Source organism: Erinaceus europaeus, chromosome 2 (genome assembly GCF_950295315.1).
Source record: "Erinaceus europaeus chromosome 2, mEriEur2.1, whole genome shotgun sequence".
NCBI classification, from domain to species: Eukaryota; Metazoa; Chordata; class Mammalia; order Eulipotyphla; family Erinaceidae; genus Erinaceus; species Erinaceus europaeus.
The window spans coordinates 117,788,125-117,813,883 of NC_080163.1; the positions used below are offsets into that span (position 1 = coordinate 117,788,125).

General features: G+C 47.1%; 1 protein-coding gene across 1 annotated transcript; it reads right to left on the bottom strand.

The window, feature by feature from the left end:
- Positions 1-5: 5 nt before the first annotated feature.
- SPIRE2 (spire type actin nucleation factor 2) lies at positions 6-24,795 on the bottom strand. The gene is made up of 5 exons (XM_060171945.1): positions 24,501-24,795; positions 9,883-9,926; positions 958-1,311; positions 328-408; positions 6-221 (listed from the first exon to the last, which is right to left on the bottom strand). Exons 1-5 carry the CDS (start codon positions 24,754-24,756, stop codon positions 6-8), a joined length of 951 nt encoding a protein of 316 aa, XP_060027928.1. The 5' UTR covers positions 24,757-24,795.
- Between the last annotated feature and the right edge of the window lie 964 nt (positions 24,796-25,759).

Consider the following 25,759-nt stretch of genomic DNA (forward strand, 5'->3'; position numbering starts at 1 on the left):
CGCCCCTATGGCCTCAATGAGTCCTCCCTGTTCATCAAGACCCCACCCCAGCTCACCATGACCTTGCGCAACTTGTAGTTCCTGGCACGAATGTCCTGCATCAGCATCTCAAAGGGAGTGAGCTGGAACTCAGTGGGCAGGGGGTTGAACTCTTGTTCTTGCACCTTCTTGAGTTTTACTCCATGGCGGAGCTCTCTCATAAGCTGGACCCAGAGTCGGGTCTGAAAGCACAGAAAGAGAAAGATGGTCCTTAACACTTGCAGACACAGATGCTCAGTGGTGACTGTGCCCCATCTGTGTCCTGGGGTAGCAGAGGAGCCATCTTACCCAGTCCGTGTGCCCCAGATGGTCAAGCTCTGCCAACGGCTTCTCTGACTGTGGCTCATCTTCCCGAAGCTTCTGCAGCATCTGTTAGTAGAGGAGATAGGAAGGACATGACCATTGGTCCTGCCCAGCTGGGGACATCTTTAACCATGGGATACTATTGCACCAGCTCAGAGGGACAAGTGGGTACTCTGGAGAAGGTTTTGGGGCTTGCACACACCAGCCTGGAACCCACTCAGTATATCTGATCCCTATTAATTTCTCTCATCTTTCATCAAGGTCAAAGGTGAGGGCTTAACTTCCATCTAGCTTCTGTGTGAGTCCTGACAGCACAAGTGGCTGCCTTTCACATCCTGGTCTCAGAAGAAACCAGCCCCCTCTACAAGTGTAAACAGAATAAGGGGGTGTTGCTTAGAGGTTATAGGTCAGGATTTCAGGGTTGAGAGCCAGTTACTTCATGTCTTTGAGGCTCAGCTCCATCTTGAAACTCACCGAGAAGATTGGGATATAAAGTCTGAACATCTAAGGTAGTTAGAACAGAGTAGCAGAGGGACCCCTGTGCAGACATCCCCCATTTCTCTCCACCTTTGTCACTATGCCCTTCCCCCTCCACCTTCCACACTCCCTCCTCACCTCTTTGGCCTCATGGATCCTGGCCAGGAAGGCCTGCAGCTCCAGTGTTTCCACAAAAAGTGCACGGCACACAGCCTGGTAGTGGGTCTGTGCACCCCGGGGGTCAGTCAGGCGTGCTGCGCACAGGTGCATGGCCTGAGCAAAGGTGCGCACAGCACGGGGGCCACCCTCAGCCTCCTCTTCCTCCTCAGGGCCCCCATAGCCCTCATCTGCTCCACCAGCTCCATCTTCACAGTCATTGTTGGCCATGAGGTCAATGAGCCGCTCCAGCTGTGGGCTAAGCTCCCGCTCCTCACTCTCATCCAGCCCCCAGTCAAGGGCCCGGTAGATGGCAAAGCCCAGTGATTGCACCATCTGTAGGATAAGGGCCGGGTCAGGGGGAACTGCTCACTGTCAGGGCCACAGACCCACAGAGCAGGTCCAGGCCTTGATTAGAGTGCCAAGTGAGTGTGTAGCTCACTCCATGAGAAATGGGCTACAGAATGCTCTAACAGGATAGCCAGTCAGCTGTCCTTTGGAGAAAAAAAAATTATGGGACAACCAAAAACATCAGGACACGGTGAAAAAGACGGCTCCCCAGGCATCATGGCCACTGAGGGAAGGAGTTTGGCAGGTTTTTACGACCAACTTGTCTCTTCCCTCAAGACTGCAGCACTGCAGCCCCTGTCCCAGGCATTTAACCAAGAGCAAGGAAAACTTAAGGCTAAGTGCTGAGAGACCCACAGTCCAAACCTGCAATTCCAATGTCTTCAACTGGCTCATTTATATGTGCATTCCAGGAGAGGTGGGAAGGGAGGACTACTCATCCACCCACCCACCTACCTCACATGCACTAAACACAGAGCCACAACACTACCACTGACAAGATGAATCCAACCTATAGCTACAGAGAATGGTCAGTGGAGCTGAGCCACAGTAAAGACAGGATTAGAAGGTGCACCAAGGCTTCTGGTGGAAACGTCTCTATTGTTGATGGTGGTTTGGTTACAAGACATAGATACATGACAAAAATTGATGTGAATTATACCCCCAATAATTTTATTTTACCCCCAATAAATTTTATGAGAGAAAAAGAGAACCGGAGTATCACTGGCTCATGTGATGTTGATGATCAAAACTCAGGACTTCATGCTTGAGAGTCTAACTTTTTCTCCCGGATGCCACTATATGGGTCTCAACTCAATTTTTAAGAGACAATCAAAGTAAATATTGGTTTTTAAAATAAAAGTATATTTTAAATTAGGAGAGAAAAACTAGCTCATTCAATAAATACTGCTGGGATAATTGGGATAATAAAGTTTGGGTTTTTATTTGTTTTTTTATTTGGTTTTTTTTTTTTTTTTTTTTTGCTTTTTGCAGAGTCATACTCTTGCAAACACATGATTTCACACTCTAGCCCTCTTTTTAAAAAATATTTATTTATTTTTTCCCTTTTGTTGCCCTTGTTTTCTCATTGTTGTTGCAGTTGTTGTTATTGATGTTGTCATTGTTAGGACAGAGAGAAATGGAGAGAGGAGGGGAAGACAGAGGGGGAGAGAAAGATAGACACTTGCAGACCTGCTTCACCACCTGTAAAGCGACTCCCCTGCTGGAGGAGAGCTGGGGACTCGAATGGGGATCCTTATGGAGGTCCTTGCACTTGGCACCACGTGCACTTAACCCGCTGTGCTACCGCCCAACTCCCTCTAGCCCTTTTTTTTTCATTCAGAGAGAAAAAAAAAAGAGGGATCATGGCACCAGAGCTTCCTCCTGTGCCATACCATCTTCCATGTGGCACCAGTGCTCAACCCTGGGCCATGCATGGTAAAGCATGTGTTCTATCTAGTGAGCTATCTCTAGGTCCTTCATACGCATAATAAAGTTTGATACCTGAACTCATGAAAAGTGGCATCCCATGGCTGGAGAAGTAGTCCACTGGAATGTGCGCTTTGCAAACAGCCCCTGGGTTCATACCTGGCACCACACAAGACCAAACAGTTCTCCAGTTCTTATTTCTCTCTTTCTCTCTCATAAACTCATAAAAAAAAATTAGGAACCAGGTGGTAGCACAGCAGGCTAAGTGTACATGGTGCGAAGCGTAAGGACCAGTGTAAGGATCCTGGTTCAAGCCCCCCGGCTTCCCACCTGCAGGGAGGTTGCTTCACAGGTAGTGAAGCAGGTCTGCAGATGTCTATCTTTCTCTTTCCATTTCCCCTCCTCTCTCGATTTCTCTGTCCTATCCAACAACAACATCAATGGTAACAATAACGACAACAAGGGCAACAAAATAGGAAAAAATGGCCTCTACGAGCAGTGGATTTGTAGTGCAGGCACTGAGCCCCAGCAATAACCCTAGAGGCAAAAAAAAAACCTGGGGGTTGGGTGGTAGTGCATGCAGCGGGTTAAGTGCACATGGTACAAAGCACAAGGACCAGCATAAGGATCCCAGTTCAAGCCCCCGGCTTCCCACCTGCAGGGGCGGGGGTTTGCATCACAAGTGGTGAAGCAGGTCTACTGGTGTCTATCTTTCTCTCTCCCACTGTTTTCCCCTCCTCTCTTCATTTCTTTCTGTCCTATCCAACAACAACAACATCAATGGCAACAGTAACAATAACGGCAATAATATGGGCAACAAAATGGGAAAAAATGGCCTCCCCAAGCAGTGGATTCATGGTGCAGGCACTGAGCCCCAGCAATAACAGTAGAGGCAAAAAAAAAAAAAAATTAAATTAAATAAATAGGGGCCAGGCAGTGGCACACATGGTTAACTGCACACACTATAGTACACAAGGACTACAATACAATATGCAAGGACCCAGGTTCAAGCCCCTGGTCCCCAGGCTTCCTGGAAAGCTTCCCCAGTGGTGAAGCAGTGCTGCAGGTGTCTCTCTTTCTCTCTCCCTCTCTATCTCCTTCTCCCCTCTCAATTTTTCTGTCTCTACCCAATAATTAATTAAAAATAAAATGAAGGGAGTCGGGCGGTAGCACAGCAGGTTAAGTGGCACAAAGCACAAGGACCGGTGTAACTCCCCCGGCTCCCCACCTGCAGGGGAGTTGCTTCACAGGCGGTGAAGCAGGTCTGCAGGTGTCTATCTTTCTCTCCCCTCTGTCTTCCCCACCTCTCTCCATTTCTCTCTGTCCTATCCAACAACGATGACATCAATAACAATAACTACAACAGTAAAACAAGGGTAACAAAAGGGAATAAATAAATATTTTAAAAATAATAATAATAATAAGGTGAAAATTAAATAAATAATAGCATCTGAGTGGGGTGAAGGAAGGAATCTCCAGGTATGGGAATTAAGTCAGTGGGTGCTAAGTCATAATGGGACCACCATGCTATTCTATTTGCTGTGCATATGGTTTAAATTCTCCAAGCAGGGGGCCAGTTGGTGGTGCACCGGCTTAAGTGCACGTTACAGTGCACAAAGACCTGGGTTCAAGCCCCCAGTCCACACCTGCAGGAGGAAAGCTTTGTGAATGATGAAGCAGTGTTGCAGGTGTCTCTCTGTCTCTCCCTATTTTCCCTTTCCCTCTCAATTTCTGGTTGTCTTTATCCAACAAATAAAGAAAATTTTTAAAAATGTTTTTTTTTTAATTCTCCAAGCGATGGTTTTCTAAGTGCATTAGCACATTAAATATGCTGTGAGTCTTTGAGAGAGAGACCTCTCAACTCAGCATTTTTCAATTTTACTTGGCAAAGAATCCATGCACCACATTCACATCTGGGGACGACGTCTGCAGATGTGGTTCACATTACCCATTCATGGGCACACAGCCCAGAGAAGTCAGAACCACCTTTGTAGAAGTCAGAGCCCTTTGCCACATAACCCTGCAAAACCCATAAGATCATCTCTGGGTTCATAGGTGGGGTAGAGAGGCACAAAAAGACCAGTCACTCAATCACAGTTAGCAACTGGCCAAGCTGGACTTGGTACTTGGGCCACTGGAGGCCTGTGTGCTCAGGTGAAAGACTGCTTCCAGGCAGATGCACCCATCCCGTAATCTGGGCACCTTTCCCACACAGGTCCACCTTGCCTCAGGGAATCCTGCCTCTCAATTCCTGAGTTCCTACACCCCAGGGAACTCAGAGGTACTAGCCTGGTAGGAGCTAAAGAAGACCATGTAGTTAAAGCTAGTATACCGCCAGGAATAGGCCTTAGAAAATACCTCCTGGGAGTCAGGTGGTAGCACAGCGGGTTAAGTGCACGTGGCACAAAGCACAAGGACCAGAGTAAGGATGCTGGTTCAAGCCCCGAACTCCCCACCTACATGGGAGTCACTTCACAAGTGGTGAAGCAGGTCTGCAGGTATCTATCTTTCTCTCCCCCTCTCCATTTCTCCCTGTCCTATCCAACAACAATGACATCAATAACAATAATAACTACAACAATAAAACAACAAGGGCAACAAAAGGAAACAAATATTTTTTAAAAAGAAAATACCTACTATGGATAAAAATAGCATAATGATTATGCAAATGACTTTGTGCCTGAGGCTCAGAGGTCCTAGGTTCAATCCCTAATACCACCATAGCCAGAACCACCATAGCCAGAGCTGAGCAGTGTTCTGGAGAGAGAGAGAGGGAGAAGGAGAGAGAGAGAGAGAGAGAGATGGAGAGAAAGCACCTCCTAAACTTAAAAGAATCCATTGCCCCCCACCCCCACCATGGTAGTTGACCTCTGTTTTACATGGGAGGCCACAGACCCAGCCTCTCCTGGGTATAGAATGACACCTGTAGGGAGTTGGGCTGTAGCGCAGCGGGTTAAGCACAGGTGGCGCAAAGCACAAGGACCGGCATAAGGATCCCGGTTCGAACCCCAGCTCCCCTGCCGGGGAGTTGCTTCACAGGCGGTGAAGCAGGTCTGCAGGTGTCTATCTTTCTCTCCTCCTCTCTGTCTTCCCCTCCTCTCTCCATTTCTCTCTGTCCTATCCAACAACGACGACAACAACAATAATAACTACAACAATAAAACAAGGGCAACAAAAGGGAATAAATAAATAAAATAAAATATTAAAAAAAAAAAAGAATGACACCTGCAAAGCACAAACCAGAGGAGGGGTGGCCAGGCTCTGTTCTCTTGCTTGTGACCTGAGTTAGTACCACATGACTGGAAGGGTTAATTCTAATGTGAGCCTCTTATCTGCTAGCCACTCTTAAAAGCTTCTCTGTACCCGTCTGAGATACTGGAAACTTTCCCTGGAAGGCAGAGTTCTTGCTTTCCCGTAAGGAAAAATCTGGGCACTTGGCCAGTCTCAGAAACTCCAGCCCTGCCTGCCCAAGCCACCCTGCAGGCACTCTGGCCAGAGAGGGACTGGCCTCAGGGACCAAAGGGACTACAGACGGGGGGGGGGGGACACGGACACGACACGGGGATGGGACTAATGCAGCGAGCACAGTACCTGGTAAACAGGACAGTGGCTGCCCCACAGTGATGTGCCTCTGGACAGAACAGTCCAGACAGAACTCTCACATGCAAACTTTCTCTCTCTCTCTCTCTCTCTTACACAGGGGCTTTGATTCCACTACTCCTTGTGGACCTTGATTTTTTTTTTATTTATTTTTTTATTGCCACCAGGGTTGTTGCTGGGGTTCAGTAGGCACTGAGAATCACAACCACTCCTGGCAGCCATGTTTTCTCTTCCTTCCTCCCTCCGTTCCTTCCTTCCTTCCTACCTTCCTTCCTTGCTTTCTTCTTCCATCCTTCCCTTTGACAGAAAGAAATTAAGAGGGAAGGAGGAGATAAAGAGGGCAGGATAAATAGCATAACGGTTATGCAAAGAGGCTCTCATGCCGAGGCTCTTAAATCCCAAATTCAATCTTCTGCAGCACCATAACAGAGCTGAGCAATGCTCTGTTAAAAACAAACAAACAAACAGAGAGACACGCGAAGTAATGCTTTACTACTCATGAAGCTTCTCCCCTAGGAACTAGGGTAGGAACTAGGGGCTTAAACCCAAATTTATATACATGGTAACATGTATGCATTACTGCTGGCCTCTCCTAGTGGACTTAAAAAAATTTTTTTAAGATAGAGATAGCACCCTGGGCGGTTGCATGGTGACTAGGGTGCTGGATTTGCAAGCATGAAGTCCTGAATTCAATCTCCAGCATCACACATGCCAGAGTGGTGCCCTGGTTCTCTCTCCTATCATTTAAAAAATATTTTTTAGGGAGTCGGGCTGTAGCGCAGCGGGTTAAGCGCAGGTGGCGCAAAGCACAAGGACCGGCATAAGGATCCCGGTTCGAACCCCGGCTCCCCACCTGCAGGGGAGTCCCTTCATAGGCGGTGAAGCAGGTCTGCAGGTGTCTATCTTTCTCTCCTCCACTCTGTCTTCCCCTCCTCTCTCCATTTCTCTCTGTCCTATCCAACAACAACAACAATAAAACAACAAGGGCAACAAAAGGGAATAAATAAATAAAATAAATATTTAAAAAAATATATATATTTTTTAATCTTTATTGGATAGAGACAGCCAGAAATTGAGAGAGGCAGAGGAGATGGATGGGGAGAGAGAGACAGAGAGATACCTACTTCATCACTCACAAAGCTTTCCCCCTGCAGGTGGGGATTGGGTGTTCAAACTCAGGTCGTTGCATGTTGTAACATGTGTGCTCAACTAGGCATGCCACCACCTGGTGCATCTCCTCTCTGTCATTAATAACTAAATAAGTCCTTTAAAAAAAGATAAGAGGGGAGTAGCGCAGCGAGTTAAGCGCAGGTGGCACAAAGCAAAAGGACCGGCGTAAGGATCCTGGTTCGAGCCCCCTGGCTCCCTACCTGTAGGGGAATCGCTTCACAAGCAGTGAAGCAAGTCTGCAGGTGTCTATCTTTCTCTCCCCCTCTCTGTCTTCCCCTCCTCTCTCCATTTCTCTCTCTCCTATCCAACAACGACGACATCAATAACAACAACTACAACAATAAAAAAAAGATAAGAGACAGAGAAAGAGAAAAGGGAAAATACCACAGTGTTTTTTGTGCATGACACTCCCATATAGTGTTGGGGCTCAAAGCAGGTTCTCATGTGTGGTAGAGTGTGTGCTCTGCTGGTTGAACTATCTCCCAGCCCCATAAACGTTTTCTAAATTGATGACATTTTCTTTGGAGTAGGTGGCAAATGGAAGATTACTGGGGTTAATGGACAGCAGGGGTAGCCTGACAATTGCCCAGGAGAAATTTTCTAGATTTGGCTGCATCATTCACCTAGAATATTCTATAGCAGTAAAGCAGATGACCAGACAAGTCTCAGAAACACAGGGGCCAGGTAGTAGCACACCTGGTTAAGTGTGCAAGCTACAATGCACAAGGACCCAGATTCAAGCCCCTGTGCGCACCTGCAGGGGAAAAATGTTGCAAGTGGTTAAGTATTGTTGCAGGTGTCTCCCCATGTCTATCCCTCTCTATCTCTTCCTTCCCTTCCCTATCAATTTCTCTGTCTCTATCCAAAATAGATGATTAATTTGGGGAGTCAGGTGGTAGTGCAGCAGGTTAAGCACAGGTGGTGCAAAGCGCAAGGACTGGTGTAAGGATCCTGGTTCGAGCCCCCGGATCCCCACCTGCAGAGGGGTCACTTCACAGGTGGTGAAGCAGGTCTGCAGGTGTCCATCTTTCACTCTCCCTCGCTGTCTTCCCCTCCTCTCCATTTCTCTCTAACCTCTCCAACAACGACATCAGTAAGAACAACAACAATAATAATAACAACTACAACAACAAAAAAACAAAGGCAGGGGGTCGGGCTGTAGCACAGTGGGTTAAGCGCACGTGGCGCAAAGTGCAAGTACTGGCGTAAGGATCCCAGTTCAAGCCCCTGGCTCCCTACCTGCAGGAGAGTCGCTTCACAGGAGGTGAAGCAAGTCTGTAGGTGTCTATCTTTCTCTCCCCCCTCAGTCTTCCCCTCCTCTCACCATTTCTCTCTGTCCTATCCAACATTGAACAACATCAACAACAACAATAACCACAACAAGGCTACAAGAACAAGGGCAACAAAAGGGGGAAAAACTGGCCTCCAGGAGCAGTGGATTCATGGTGCAGACACCGAGCCCCAGCAATAACCCTGGAGGCAAAAAAAAAAAGAGGCAACAAAAGGGAATAAATAAATATTTTTTAAAATGATTAATTTAAAATTTTAACAAGTATTTATAATAAATAACTCCTTTAAATAAAAAAAAGGATAGAGTCACAAAGAGAGCAGGGAGATTACCTGAGACTCCTAGGTCTCAGGTTCAATCTCCAGCACCACTATAAACCAGAGCTGAACAGGGCTCTGTTTAAAAGGAGGAGGAGGAAGAGGAAGAGAAAGAGAAGATGGAGGAGGAAGAGAAGGAGAAGGAGAAGAAGAAGAAAGACTCAAGTGAAGAAAGAACCAACCAGCAATATCTGACCAACCAGGAAAGGTAGTTATGATAAGAAAAATCAGGAAAATTCTGAAATGATTTTATAGTGTCACTAAGTTCTCCAGAACATAAGACCAATGCTTAACATATAAATACATGTTTGCATACAGCTGTTTTTAAAAGGGCAGCGGGAGGTAGAAGTCCTAGGTGAGGTTTCCAAGGCACAGGTTCTCTAGCTTGTTTTTTATCTCCCCAATTCTCACTTCTATCTGGTGCCCTTATGTCTTTGTCTTGGGGAATTAAGAAGGTAAAAAGAAAAAAGAAGACAAAAGCTTGCTTCTCTGACCTTCCTGAATCAAGTATGCAGAAGGAGAACCACCTGGTTCTCACCCTGGTGGAGGAAGTTGGCTGATGGAAGGGGACCATCATGTCCCACCCAGGTAACCCACCCTGAGGGCTCAGCTCACATCACCTGCCTGCCCTTTGGAAACAGTCTCTAGTCCATTTCTTTCGATTATTTATATTTTAAACTACAGTTATGTATTAACAATTCCATACATTTTAAGATAACTTATATGTATCAAACATTGGAATTCTTTTTAAAATACCTGGGCTTCCCAGCTGGCCGGTGATACCACCATTGTTGTAGGTTCTGCAAGAGAAGCAAACAGACAGTCAGACAGGTTACTTTCCTTCTCTCGTCAGAGAGTGCTCCATCAGGACCCCAACCTCCAATGGGACCCCAGTCTCCATCAGAACCCCAGAGGTTTATGACAGTCCAAACTACTGTGATTTGTACAAATAACTACAAGAACCAGGTCTGAGCTAGATGCCCGGGTGCAGGGAGAGCCCAGCTAGATGCAGCTAGATGCCCAGGCAGGAGAGCCACACAGCCCTTGCCCACAGGAATAACAGTCCTCTACCTCCTCTGTTCTCCCCTACAGGGGCTGATAGCTCCCTACACAGAAGCATCCCAAGGGGAGGACTCAGAGAAAAGCAGCCAAAAGATCCTCCAAGTCCCAGGAGCAGTTAGATGAAGGTAAACTAGGGCTTAGGGTAGCAGGGAGGAAAAACGAGGGGGGTTCATTAAATCACCATGTTCTATACAAGACCCTATGCACCCTCATAGAGGGTGAGAAGAGTTGGATGAGAAATGGGTCTCATGGTCCAGGAAATGGTGCCGTGGATAAAGCATTGGACTCTCAGGCATGATGTCCTGAGTTTGATCCCTGGCAGCACATGTACCAGAGTGATGACTGGTTCCCTCTCTCTCCTCCAGTATTTCTCAATAAATAAATAAGATCTTAAAAAAAGAGGGAGTCGGGCTGTAGTGCAGCGGGTTAAGCGCACATGGCGCAAAGCGCAAGAACGGGGGAAGGAACCCGGTTCGAGCCCTAGCTCCACACCTGAAGGGGAGTTGCTTCACAGGCGTGAAGCAGGTCTGCAGGTGTCTTTCTCTCCCCCTCTCTGTCTTCCCCCTCCGATCTCCATTTCTCTCTGTCCTATCCAACAACGATGACAACAATAATAACTACAACAATAAAACAACAACAAGGGCAGCTAAAGGGAATAAATAAATGTTAAAAAAAAAAAAAGGTCTCAAAGGAAGACAGCCTTTGTTCCAATGGTTGGAAAAGGCAGCATCCCACCTGTATATCTAGATTTGGGGGTCTCCCCCTGCACTCTCAGAGAATCTGGGTCCCTTTGGGTTCTGTGCAGCTCATTATCACAGATAGCACTGAGTACTCATTCATGCGACTGAGTACAGCTGGGAGCTTGGCAGCTGTTACTAGTCTCTCAGATGGGGAGTGGGTAGGGTGGGGGGGGTGGGGGGTCATATTTTCCCCAAGGTATTACAGCTAGTAAGTAATGATGCTTGATGAAACACCCCCAAATCTTTTCTAGTCACCCCTGAGCTGCCCCGCTCCCAAGATGCCAGGTGAAACACAAAGAATCTGGGTGGGGGTAGATAGCATAATGGCTATGCAAAGAGACCCTCATGCCTGAGACTCCAAAGTCCCAGGTTCAATCCCCCCACACACACACACCACCATCACCACCACCACATCACCAACAGCCAAAGCTGAGCAGTGCTCTGGAGGAAAAAGAAAAAAAAAAAAACTGCTTCTCTGAACCTTCCTAAATTAAGTATGCAGGTGTTGGGATGTGATTAGCTGCCTTACATTTTTCCTGCAATGAGTTGGGGGTATAAAAACCAACCATGAAATCCTCTGTTGAGTGAGCCTGCTAACTCTGTAAATATTTCCAAAATGCCATCAAGATCCAGAAAGATCGCCAAAGATAAAGGGGTTTGTGTCAGCTGATCCATTAAAAAGATGGAAAACAACCCAGGCCCGGTCTCAGTGGAGTGGAGACACAGGGCAACCTGCAGAGCCAGGCCAGGGGCTCACTCTGTCCACATGAAGATCTGGAACTGGATGAGGACAATACAGGCAGAAGAAATCAGCCACAGAGCAAAGGTATCTCAGGGAGACCAGTGAGCTGTGTATCCTGGGGAATAAGCAGAGAGGGGAGGGTGACTCCCAAAAGGAGAGGGTGACATTGAGCCCTGGACACTATGCAGAGTGTACATCTGCTTACCATTTTCTTCCAGACAGGCTTTCTGGGCAAACAATGGATGCTTGTGTCCCGTCTGACATGGCTTATGTGCTAACAAAAGCAATCAGTCAGTGTTGATGAATGTAAAGGTAGTTAAATTACAGGATGCAGGGAGTCTCTGGGCTTTGATGAGTTCACTGACCCTCAGGAGGACAGAAGTTGAGTCCAGCTCTTTGTGAGAAAACACACTGAGTGGTGAGCTCGCACTAATATATTTGTGTGTGTTGCGTGTGTGGGTGAGGAAAGGTGAGAGCCAGGGATCCACCTTAGTTTCACTCACAGTTGAGGGGCAGGAACTGACAGCCTAGAGTAAACACAGACTTTGGAATCAGACAACTCAGGTGCCAGAGGACTAACTGGTACTCCAAGACTCTCCAAGGCCAGCTACCAAACCTATGATATGGACTATGGAAGAGATGAAAGTTAAAGCACAGGTGAAGTCTGCCACCTTCTGCTGCCCTCTTATCCTATGGTTTAGTCAGTGTTTCCTTTTTATAAATAAAAAAATTAAATAAAAAAAAGAAACAAAGTTTACAATTTAAATAAAGAAAGTCACTCCCAGATCAAGGCTTGGTCTCTGGAGAGAGTTAGGCAAAGCAAACCAAGTGGGAAGGGACAGGCCTATGTTTATTTAGCAAACACAGAGAGCTCTCTGGGTCAGAGGCATTCGTCCTCCTCCTCTCACTCCACAGGCTGAAATGAATTGGACTTTCTCTATTAAATACACATTATCTGGGACCTGGAAAAGGCTCACCCTGTAGAGAGCACACATTACCATTACCATGCACAAGGACCTGGGTTCAAGCCACAAAGGGGCCACCGTGCGAAAGGGTAAGCTTCATAAGTAGTGGAGCAATGCTATGTATGGTGTCTCTATCCCTCTATTTCCCTCTATTGTAAAATAAAAAACAGTCCACTGGGAGCAGTGGAAATGGACAGGCACAAAGCCCATTAGAAGCCTTGGTGGAAATAAAAATTAATGTATACACAAGCACACATTATCTGAGGGTATGATCTTTCCCTGCACCAAGAGTCCCTGGACCATCAGGATGAAGTCCTACCCAAGGCTGGGAGATGAGGAGACAGGGACTAGCCAGAGGACTGCTCTAGGCACCCCCAACTCCAACAAATGCTCAGTGAAGCCACTGCATGTGTACAAAGTTCTAGTGGTAGTAGGCTCACTGGTCCTGTAGAATGCCACATCACCCAGGCATTGTTTATTTTAAGATTTGTGTATTAATGAGAGGAGGAATCAAGAGAACAAGAACCAGAGCATTACTCAGGCACATGTGATGCCAGGGATGGAACTTAGTACCTGATGCTTGAGAGTTTAGCACCTTATCCACTGTACCACCTCTCAGGCTATTCAGCCAGTGCTTCAAGGAGTGAGTCCCAGGGAGACACCATCGATGTCATAGGAGACAGGTTGTTTCTATGTGCCACATCGCATTCTGAGAGACCCTTCCGCTGCCTCAGTGCTCATTTGAGCTTCCTGAGTTTCCTCTGAGGTCACATCATCTAGTCCTCCCTGATGCCCCCAGAATATGATCTGAGAAGTTACATAACTTGCCCAGGGTCACCTTGCTGAGACATCCTCCCCCCCCCCCACAAGCCAGCCTGGTGCTGAAGAAGACTCCTAGACTACAATGTGTCCTTCACTAACTGTCCAAGTCACCAAAAGATGTACTGGTCATCCCACAACAGCCAGAGGCCACTCCTTTAGGAAGACCAGCAGGTTTACTTAAATTGTCACCTCCCAGGAGCAGACCAGCAGGAAGATAATCAACCCCCACTCACAACCTAACTTCTACAGTGAGTGCTGAAAAAGACACTGCCTTTGTCATAAGGAACAGAGAGCCTTCTTCATAAAAAATTAGAGCCCTGAAAGTCAAACTTTCAGGGTACACAGACCGCCAGAACTCCTTCCTTTAATTTTTTTTCTTTTAGAGACAGAGAAAGAGATGATATATATGTGTGTGTATATATATATATGGAGAGAGAGAGAGAGAAATCAGAGCAGTGCTTAGCCCTGGTTTATGGTGATGCTGAGAATTAAATCTGAGACCTAGGGCCCTAAGGAAAGAAAGGTTTTTGCAGAACCATTATGCTATCTCCTCAGGCCCAGAACCCCTTCTTGAGTACAAGTCCTGGGTGGGAAAGATAACACAATGGTTGTGCAAAAGACTTTCATACCTGAAGCTCTGAAGTCCTGTTCAATCCCCTGTGCCACCAGAAGCCACAGCTGAACAATGCTTTGGGATCTATTTATCTCTATCTCTCTTTCCCTCTGTACCTCTCTCATAAATTAAAAAAAATTTTTTTTATTATCTTTATTTATTAGACAGATACAGTCAGAAATGGAGAAGGAAGGAGGAGATAGGGAGAGAGACAGAGAGACACCTGCAGCCCGGCTTCACCGCTCGCAAAGCTTTCCCCCTGCAGGTGGGGACCAGGGGTTCGAACCCGGGTCCTTGAGCATTGCAACATGTGCTCTCAACCAGGTGTGCCACCACCCAGCCCCCTCTCTCATAAAATTTAAATTAATTAATTAATTAATTAATGTGAATCTTTCCTGAAAGCTGCGGGTAGAACTTACAAAGGACCAGTTGGGCTCGTGGGATGAGGCTGGGCTACTCCTGGGTCAGTTGTGATGACCAAGCCCAGGTACAGGTGCTCCACAGGTGTCTCCATAGAGAAGACACACAGACCCTTCCTGGAAGGTAATCCCGGCTCAGCAGACTAAATCAGAATGCTACCTACAAATACACCTGGGTCCAATGCCACTCACACAGATACCCTCCACACACCTGCCTCCCCTGCTTTGCTTTCTGAAGGGGGCGTTCCTCCTCACAGATGGAGAGGTCTCACATTACTAGAAAAATACTGGGGAGGGGGGCAGGTGGTGGTGTACCTGGCTGAGCACACGTTACAGTGTGTAAGGACCTGGGTTCGAGCCCTTGGTCCCTACCTGTAGGCAGAAAGCTTTGCAAGTAGTGAAGCAGTGTTATAGGTATCTCTCTGCCTCCCTCCCTATCACTCCCTTCTCTCTTGATTTCTGGCTGTCTCCACCTAATAAATAAATCAAGATAATAAAAACTTTGAAAAAAATTTAGGAGGGGCTGGGCAGTGGCACATCTGGTTGAGTGCTCACATTATCATGTGCAACAACAAGCCCCCCATCCCCCAGTTACAAGGAGAAAGCTTCACAAGCTATGAAGAAGAGCTGTAGGTATCTCTCCACCTCTCTACCTCCCCTCTCAATTTCTATCTTGTCAAATGCAGAAGAAAAAGAAAGAAAGAAAGCGAGAAAGAAAGAAATAGAGAGAGTGGGCATCAGACCCAAGGTAGAGAATGGGGCTCAACCATAACTTGTCCACATGCCTAGACTGATCCCCAACTTACTGGAGGGGTCGCTGGTCTCTGTGAACTCCAGTTTTCTTGATAACGGATAGCATGGCAGTGCCACATGTGGAAATGACAAGCAAAACAAAAGGCCCCATGCTGCCAAGTGTCTTCCTGCAAGCGAGCACCCTGAGAATGTCCCCTGGGTGCAGAGTGGAGAGCCTCCATTCCCAGGTGGCCTGGTATCATCACCAGCCTACACTTGCACTAGTGACCTCAGAGATAACAAAAGTCCAGAACTTGGAGTCTACATGACAGTGGTTCCAGTGGGGAGTCATGAAACTGGAGAAAAGAGCCAGAATACCTATTTGAGCAGTGCAGGAAGTGGCATGGCCTGAGAGATAGTACAGTGGCTAAAGCGTTGGGGATTTAAAAAGTATGAGGTCCCATGTTCAAGCCCTGGCATTGCATGTGCCAGAATGCATGATACCCTGGTGGTGTTCTCTCTCTTCTCTCTCTCTAAAAAAAAAAAAAAAAAAAAAAAAAAGTCAGAAGGAAAATACATCAACCATAAAATACTCTAGCTTCCAGAAGCAATTTTAAAAAGACTGAAGCATCCTCTCTTCTGGATGCAAAGTCACCATTACTGGGCGATGGCCCCCACAGTCACCAGCATGTTTGTCTCTGTATAGAGTCAATATCAGAGGAAAAACAAGAGCTCCTGGCCACTCAGGACATCCATCAAGTCCAAGTTTTTCTTTCTTTCTTTTTTATTTATTTATTTTTTGTAAAAGATTTTATTTATGAGAAAGATAGGAGGAGAGAGAAAGAACCAAATATCACTCTGGCACATGTGCTGCCGGGGATCAAACTCAGAACCTCATGTTTGAGAGTCCAAGGCTTTATCACTGCGACACCTCCTGGACCACTCTTTTTTATTTTTTAAGGTTTAATAATTTATAATTTATTTGCTGGCTCTTTACTTCACAACTTCATCAGTTTTTCTGACCTTTTCTCCAGTATTATCATTGCTAGGTTTATCATCCAGTCTCTTTTTTTATGTCCCTCAAGTCACTTTCACAAACCAGCATTTTTGGAGCAAAAATGTGCCACATAAACATCCACTGACAACCTTATAGCCAAGGTTCCTATCATGGTCACCTGATTAGAGTCACTTCTGATAGGGGGACCTGCATGGAACAGGTAGCCCTTGATGCATGTAGCAGTAGGAACACAAAAGCAGTGATGAGGCACCGGGGAGATTGTGAGCTCCAAAGCCCAGCCCAGGGGTGGAGGAGACAGTTCAGCGTCAGGTATAAAAGATAAAAAAAATAAAAATAAAAATAAAAATAAAAAAAAGCAGTGATGAGAGCCATCACATTGTATGTGTGCATGGAGGCACTCAAGTGCTAAGGGGCTCCCTAGGCCAGGGCTCATACAGGCTTCTAGTTAATGTGTCCCATTCATTACTTCCCCATTCCTGGCACACCCACGTAACATCAGGCATGAGTAGGAAGAGGGTGTTGCTGTTTCTTTACCTATCAGGCTGCAGGGAAAGAAGTAAAAAGAGAGGGGGTCAGGTAGTAGTGTAGCGGGTTAAGCACACAAGGCACAAAGCACAAGGACTGGCTCAAGGATCCCGATTTGAGCCCCCGGTTCCCCACCTGCAGGGGGGGTCACTTCACAAGCAGTGAAGCAGGTCTGCAGGTGTCTCTCTTTCTCTCCCCCCCGTGCCTTCCCCTCTTCTCTCCATTTCTCTCTGTCCTATCCAACAACAACAACAGCAATAACAACAATAATAATAACTGCAACAACAATTTTAAAAAAGGGCAATAAAAGGAGAACAGCCTCCAGGAGCAGTGGATTAGTAGTGCAGGCACTGAGTCCCAGCAATAACCCTGATGTAAAAACAAAAAAATGTAAAAACAGAGTGTTCCGGGAGGTGGCACAGTGAATAAAGCACTGGATTCTCAACCATGAGGTACCGAGTTCAATCCCTGGTGCACATGTACCAGAGTGATGTCTGTTTTATTTTTTTTCCCTCTTTGTCTATCTTTCTCATGAATGAATACATAAATTCTTTAAAAAAAAAAAAAAAAGAAAGAAAAAAGAAGTTAAAAGAGAATGTTGAACCCCAGCTCATGACACAGGGACACCACACTCCTATGTGGACAAATGATGAATGGTTTCCATGCTTGTTACATTGGGCAGAAAAATGAACTGGGCTGGAGAGGCTTTCATCCATTCTGTGAAGGGCTATGCACTAGGATAGCTGAACTTCAGCGTACCTGAGGGACAGCTGAAGGAGGGGGCAGAAAAGGGCAGGTCCCGTGGATACCCCAACACGAAGAGCAGGGTCTGCAGTTTAGCAGCAAAACTGACAAGAAAAAAATACCAGAAAAGTAGGCCAGTATGTGAATTAACACAAATAGGATAGAGACGTAGCAAGAGAGGGGTAAGAGGGAGATGATGGACTTCCCATCTCTAACAAAGATGCTGTCTTAATGACATCCATATTCAACTATTATTGTCTAAGAGGGGCTTTCTGGTGAGCCTAGAGAGAAGTATGGCCCAGCAAGCAGGGAGACCTCTCCTGCCAGGTGTTTTGGAGTGCAGTCTCTCTCCTGGGGTGAATGGCCTTTGTATAGCAGGTGGACAAGCCACTAAAAGGTGCTGGGTCACCTAATCAGACCCAGCTCATGCAAAGAATGAGCTCTGCCTCAGGCAATAGAGGATGAGGTTGATGGCGTTTCTTAATTTAAAAAGAAAGAAAGAACACTTTCCCCATACACAGGTTTTAAGTAATCTCACATGTCATCAAGTTCTCCATTTTCCACTTTAATAAGGAACCCCAAGCAGTTATGAAGGATTTTAGATTGATAAGGAAGTGTGTGTCTGGAGTCTCACACATGCACAATTTCACTAGTTCCAAGCTGCTTTTTCGTTCAATAGAGGGAAAGACACCACAGTACCAGAGTTTCCTCTGCCCCATGGCACCTCCCTTGTACTGCCAAGGCCATGTGCATGGCAAAGCACACACCATCCTACCAGGTAGGCTCTGTCTCCAGGCCTAGGAAGTTTTGCTAGTCAGTTTTCCCCACTCAGATTGAAGAGGGAAGCGGTACTATTTGTTTGCTAAGATCATGTTTATACCCTTCCAAAATATGCAAATATTTTAAGCAATTGCTTAGTGTCTAAGTTTACCAAAACTCTCTTAGAAAATGGGAACTGGAACCCATATGAGCATTTTCCTGATTGCTATTTAAAGCAAGACATAGACACAGCTTTGAGCAAGTATATTAATCAATCAAGCCCCAGAAATGCTGGGTTAGCCACCTCTGGGACACAGTGAGTCTAGGATTTCAGCTGATTCATGAAAGTTCAGCAAAGACAGAAAAGAAAGTTCTAGTAATCTATTTTGCGTAATCTTTAAGAAGCAACAAGTGATAACCCTCACTTAACTTTATGAGATACATTTATGGAGAGAAACCAAAGATCACATCAACTGGAAAATGAAATAAGGCTCCTGATGTCATGAGCTGACTCCTCCCTGCGATGTTAAGGTGAAGTAACACAGGCAATGTGAACTTTGAACCTCAGTCTGGATTTACAGCTGTGTTGTGACCATAGAGGTGCCAGAGAGCTTGCTGGGGTCACGGATATGAATGGGAGATGTCCACTACATCAGAGAATAGAGCCTTGGCATAGTTTGGAGAGGAGCCATAAAGAAACCTGACTCAACCTCCCTAATACTTCCTCTCCACTTTTCCAAGCTTTGGGTCCATGATTGCTCAACAATTTGTTTGGCTTTGTATGTTAACTCTCTTTTCAGTCACCAGGTTCCAGGTGTCATCAGGATGCCGGCCAGACTTCCCTGGATTGAAGACACCACCAATGTGTCCTGGAGCTCAGCTTCCCCAGAGACCCATCCTACTAGGGAAAGAGAGAGGCAGACTGGGAGTATGGACCGACCAGTCAACGCCCATGTTCAGCGGGGAAGCAATTACAGAAGCCAGACCTTCTACCTTCTGCAACCCTCAATGACCCTGGGTCCATGCTCCCAGAGGGATAGAGAATGGGAAAGCTATCGGGGGAGGGGGTGGGATATGGAGATTGGGCGGTGGGAATTGTGTGGAGTTGTACCCCTCCTACCCTATGGTTTTGTTAATTAATCCTTTCTTAAAAAAAAAAAAAAGAAAGAAACCTGACTCAGACCAAAGGAGATAGCATAATGATTATGCAAAAGACTCTCATGCCTGAGGCTCCATGATCCCAGGTTCAATCCTGGTACCACCATAAGCCAGAGTTAACCAGTGCTCTGGAAAAAAAATAATAAATAAAAAATAAATAATAATAAAGGAGCAGCCTGGCTAGATTCCCTCAAAGGTAGAAATGCAAAAGAAAAAGAAAGAAAGAAGGGAAAACACTAAGCAGAATTTGGACTGGAGTTGGTGTATGTACTACACCAAAGCAAAAGATTCTGGGGGGAGGGAGTGGTTTCAAGTCCTGGAACATGGTGGCAGAGGAGGATCTAGTGGGGTTGTATTGTTATGTGGAATTGTTATACATGTACAAACTATTTCCTTTTACTGTTGACTGTAAACTATTAATCCCCCAATAAAGAAATAAAAATAATTAAAAAAATGCAAGTACTGCTCTGCTCTGACAGCTGCCATGAATGGTGGCAGGTCACCTTTCCCTGTGTCACTCTGCCCATCTTTATACCAGGCAGGCATTCTGAGATTGCCAGGGGCTAGACCCTGTGCTATATTGCTTATCTCCAGCAATGGGAGGGGATGGGTGGTCTTTCATGAAGGAAAACATCACTTCAGAGTAAAGCCCAATGAACACAACTTCTGGAGTGTGCTCAGGTGACCTTTGAGAGACATAGTCCATAGGTGTTAAGAGCAAGGGTTGAATCCAAGCCCTGCCACATTCTGCATGACGCTGGGCAAGCTTGGGCCTCTGCCTGCCCAGGTGTAAAACGAGAATCATACCACAAGCATCAATGCTTATTTTCACCTATTGGTAGTTTTTGTGCAAAACAGCAGTTTGTAAACATCACACGCAGAGGTGAAGAGGGAAGTGGGAGTCAGACACAAAGATGGAGAAATTCAGCATGGGCACTTGTCCAACAGATCCGTCCCTCCTGGTACCAGGCCAGCCCAGGACTAGCCCTTCCTAGCCCCACCCCCACCCGTCTCCTTTATCCTGCCCATCCCCATGAGAACATCTACAAACCTACAACTCACAGGGCTCCAAAGCACACAACCCATCCTGTGCTTTCCCAAAGGGCTAATATCACCCCTTTGCTCCATATCAGGTTACCAGGATCCAGAGAAGAGAACTTTTTAAAATGTATTTATTCAGGACCAGGTGGTGGCGCACCTGGTTGAGCACACACATCACAATGCAAAAGGACCCAGGTTCAAGCTCCTGGTCCCCACCTGCAGGGGGAAAGCTTTGTGAATGGTGAAGCAGTGTTGCAGGTGTCCCTCTCCCTCTCTATCACCCATCCCTTCCAATTTCTGGCTATCTCTATCCAATAAGTAAATAAAGATAATAAAAAAATTAAACAAACAAAAAATGTATTTATTGGGGGCTGGGTGGTAGCACACCAGGTTAAGTGCACATGGTGTGAAGCACAAGGACTAGCATAGGGATCCGGGTTTGAGTCCTCGGCTCCCCACCTGCAGGGGGATCATTTCACAAGTGGTGAAGCAGGCCTGCAGGTGTCTATTTTTCTCTCCCCCTCTCTCTTCTCCTCTCTCGATTTCTCTGTTGTATCCAACAACATCAACAGCAATAACAACAATAAAAATAATGACAAGAACAAGGGCAACAAGGGCAACAAAAATGGGAAGAAATGGCGTCTAGGAGCAGTTGATTCGTAGTGCAGGCAATAACCCCCAGCAATAACCCTGGAGTCAAAATAAATAAATAAATTTTTTTAATATTTATTTTTTTATGAAAGCACTGTTCATCTCTGGCTTATGGCGGTGCTGGGGATTAAAACATGGAACCTTTGGGAGTCAGGCGGTAGCACAGCAGGTTAAGCGCACATGGCGCAAAGCACAAGGACCGCATAAGAATCCCAGTTCAAGCCCCTGGCTCCCCACCTGCTGGGGAGTCGCTTCACAGGCAGTGAAGCAGGTCTGCAGGTGTCTTTCTCTCCCCTTCTCTGTCTTCCCCTCCTCTCTCCATTTCTCTCTGTCCTATCCAACAATAACTATGACATCAATAACAACAACTACAAAAACAATGAAAAATAAGGGCAACAAAAGGGAAATTTTTCAAAAAACGGGGCGGCAGGTGGTAGTACACCTGGTTAAGTGCACACATTACTGTGTACAAGGATCTGGGTTCAAGCCCCTGGTCTCCACCTGCAGGTGGAAAGCTTCACTAGTGGTGAAGCAGGTCTGCAGGTGTCTCTCTGTTTCTCTTCCGCACTATTTCCCCTCCCCTCACAATTTCTCTCTATCTCTATTCAAAATCAACAAATAAAGATTAAAAAATAAATAAATAAATAAATAAACACAGGACCTTTGGTGCCTCAGGCATGAAATATTTTTGCATAGCTACTATTCTATATCCCTAGCCCTTAAAAATAATTTTAAAGATTTATTTATTGGGGTCCAGGTGGTGGTGCACCTGGTTGAGCGCACATGTTACAGTGCACAAGGACCCAGGTTCAAGCCCCCCGGTCCCTACCTACAGGGGGAAAGCTTCACAAGTGGTGAAGCAGGGCTGCAGGTGTCTCTCTGTCTCCCTCTTTCCCCCTTCCTCTCAATTTCTGGCTGTCTCTATCCAAAAAATAAATATTAAAGAAAAAAAGATTCATTTACTTATTTATTTGCCTCCAGAATTATTGCTGGGGCTTGATGCCTGCACTAAGAATCCACTGCTCCTGGAGGCCTTTTCCCCCCCTATTTTTATTGTTGTTGTTATTGGATAGGACAGAGAAAAATTGAGAGAGGAGAGGAAAGATAAAGAGGAAGGGAGAGATAGACACCTGCAGACCTTCTCCACCACTTATGAAGTGACTGACCTTTGAAGCAGGTGGGGAGTCAGGGGCCTGAACTGGAATACTTGTGCCAGTCAATATGCTTTGTACTATATGCGCTTAACCCATGGGCCCCCAAAGATTTATTTACTAATGTGTGTGTATGAGATGGAACCAGAACATCACTCTGGTACATGTGATAACAGAGACTGAACTTTTAAGAAAGCCTAAATTGGACCAGAAAGATAGTTCACCAGGTATGACACATCTTGCTGGGAGTCTAGCGCTACGTAGTGCAGCGGGTTAAGCGCAGTTGTCGCAAAGCACAGGGACCACCGTAAGGATCCTGGTTCGAGCCCCCGGCTCCCCACCTGCAGGGGAGTCGCTTCACAGGCATTGAAGCAGGTCTGCAGGTGTCTCTCTTTCTCTCCCTCTCTCTGTCTTCCCCTCCTCTCTCTATTTCTCTCTGTCCTATCCAACAGCAGTGACATCAATAACAATAGCTTCAACAATAAAACAAGGGCAACAAAAGGGAACAAATAAATAAATATTTAAAAAAAAAAGCTACAGATACTCTTGCTATGGGTACAGACCAGGTTTGAGCTCCAACACCACACAGGAATACCATGATAGCAGAAGAAGTTCTGGTGCTACCGTGTACACTGCCCCACACACACATGCCTGAAAGAAAACAGAGGCCATGAGCCAGGCAGTGGCACACCTGGTTGAGTGTATATGTTACAGTATTCAAGGATCCGGTATATGTTACAATGTTCAAGGATCCAGGTTCAAGCCCGGAGTCCCCACCTTTAGTAGGGAAGGCTTCACAAGTAGTGAAGCAGTGCTGTAGGTGTCTCTCTTTCCCTTTCTCCCTCTGCCCTCTCAATTTCTGTCTCTATCCAAAAAAATATTGGGATTTTGGAAAAAACCTGGGATTGTGGAGCCTCAGGCATGAGTCTTTTGAATAATCATTATGCTATCTCCTTTGGTCTGAGTCAGGTTTCTTTATGGCTACTCTCCAAACTATGCCAAGGCCCTATTCTCTGATATAGTGGGCATCTCCCATTCTCTCCGTGACCCCAGCAAGCTCTCTGGCACCTCTATGGTCAAAACACAACTGTAAAATGAATAAAACATTTAAAATAAAATAAAAAAGAAAAAGAAAGGCCAAGGAGCAGTGAAATCATGAAGGCATGAGGCTATAAAGTTCCACCCCCTAAGAAATTCAAAAAGTTCAAATCACTTAAACGCACCATTTTTAACAGACTGAGTATATTTCAAGAGCTCAGTAGCTATGGTTTCTTGTTGCTGACTAACAATAGAAGACCAAGCAGGCTGTCCCCCAAGTTTTACACCTTTCCCTTTCTCACTCTATTAAAGTCAGGACACTGGTGACAATTACAATTTAGCACAGATTCCCAGTGAAGCACTTTTCTGCTTCATGAAAAAGGGCCCCACAGAGGACATTTGTATTCAATCCTATAGCACCAGAACAACGGAGATAGCACAACAGTTATCCTGGTCTTACAGTCTCAGAACAAGGATTCCGCACTTTAGACCACAGATGTAATCATTATAGTCTGAGGGGTGTATCCCCGCCCCTGTCGCCCCCTAAGCAAGAAGAACCAGCCCTAGGTGGGGAAAACTAGGGAATGGAAGAGGCAGGGCCTGAGCCATCAAATTCAATTCACTTCTGCTTTCAGGCACAGACAACCAAGCACTGCAGCCGGCTAGCTCTAAGGCTGAGATGTGTTCCAGGTGAAGGGATTCCAGGAAAGGGAGGGGACATCCCAGACTGGAGAAGAGCTTCTGGCTCGACTGAGGGAAGGATGGCGAGGAAGTGGTACCTCCAGTTCCAGGGGCAGGAGGGGTCTAGGTCCCAGCAGACTATTGTTGGGCAGGAGATTCCCCGATCAGAGAGGGAGAGGCGGAGAAGGGCCTTGGGGTCCCACAGAGACAGAAGGCAGAGGCTGCACTGCTCCGGTCCTGCAGTGGAAAGCTGTTGCGCAAAGTGGGGGGGGGGGCCGCTGGGTCCTCAAGAGGGGGTGCAGAAAAGGCTGTGTCCCGCAGGGGAGGGTCGTGGCTCCTCCCCTGTCCGCCAGGGCCACACCCCGTCCCCCTGGCCCGCCCCTGGGTGGCCCTCCTTTTGCCCTCCGCTTGCTCCCCAGCTCCCAGACCCCACCTAGCCCTTCTCCTCCCCGGTCCTCCGCCCCTCCCCAGCCCCCACTTCCTGCTCCCCGGAACCCCCGAGCCCCAGCTCACCCTCCGCGCTGCGCTCCGGCCGCGCGCTGACCGAGCCGTCCCCGCGCAGGAGCAGGTCCGCTGTGTCCCGGATGCGCCCGGTGCCCGGCGCGCCCCGCAGCCCGCCGCAGCCCTGGAAGCACACGGCCCACGCCTGCTCCTCGTTGATGGGCTGCTCATAGGCCTTCAGCACCGCCTCCAGGGACAGCTCCCCCGGCTCCGCCACGCCGGCGCCCCCCGCGCCCCACGCGCCCGCGCTACCGCCTGCCCGGGCCATGGCCGCCCCATCCTCGCCGCAGCCGTCTCCACAGCAGCGAGCGCGCTCCGCGCCGGGGGGCGGGTCTATAGAGCACCCCGAGCCCCGCCCCGCAGCCCTGAGCCCCGCCCCACCCCGCAGCCCGGAGCTCCGCCCGGAGCCCCGCCCCCGAGACCGCAGGTGCCGCTAAGGCGGAGGCCGAGAAACCTGGAGGCAATGGCTTCAGATCCCACGGGTGAGAGAGGAGGGAGAAAGGCTGGGGAGCTGGACGACAGGAGTAAAGAAGAGTGGGGTGAGGAGGAAGAAAGGTTGAGGGTGTAGCATGAAGGGAAAGGGACCCCCTAGACCCGAGACTCCAGGCAAATCCAGACAGAAGGCAGAGCCCAGAGTGGTTCACTTCAAATGTAGGTGGCTTCCACCCCCGACATCACTATGCAGTCATTGGGGGGCCTGTAGCACGTGGAATGAAGGAAAGAGCCAGGAAACCTGTGACATCCTCCCTCCAACACACACAGACATACGCACATACATTTTACTCCCACTCTTGAGGAGAATAGTACACACACTTGTTTTAGATGGAGAAATCCAGCCAGGTACCAGAAGTTCCTATGGGGGGGGGAAGAAATAGCATGATGGTATGCAAAAAGACTCCTGTCTGAGGTTCTGACGTTCCAGGTTCAATCCCCCCACACTGTCATAAACCAGAGTTGAGTAGTGCTCTGGTTAAAAAAAAAAAAAAGTCTCTATAGGGAGATTTATTAACCCTTGTACAGCAGAAGACACAGCAGCACTAAATGCTACATACTACAGTGTCCCATAAGAAACAGGGCAGGTCCTATGGATGTGTCCACACCCATTTTGAACACCTCTGTGTGACTGGAGTGCCCTTGGGAGGCACTAATGGCAGGCTTTATTAGACTTAGCTCCAGACTCAGTCATAGGTGCACCAGGTCAGAATAACAGGTAAAAGTGCAATTGGAGGGAGTCGGGCAGTAGCACAGCAGGTTAAGCGCAGTTGGCGTGG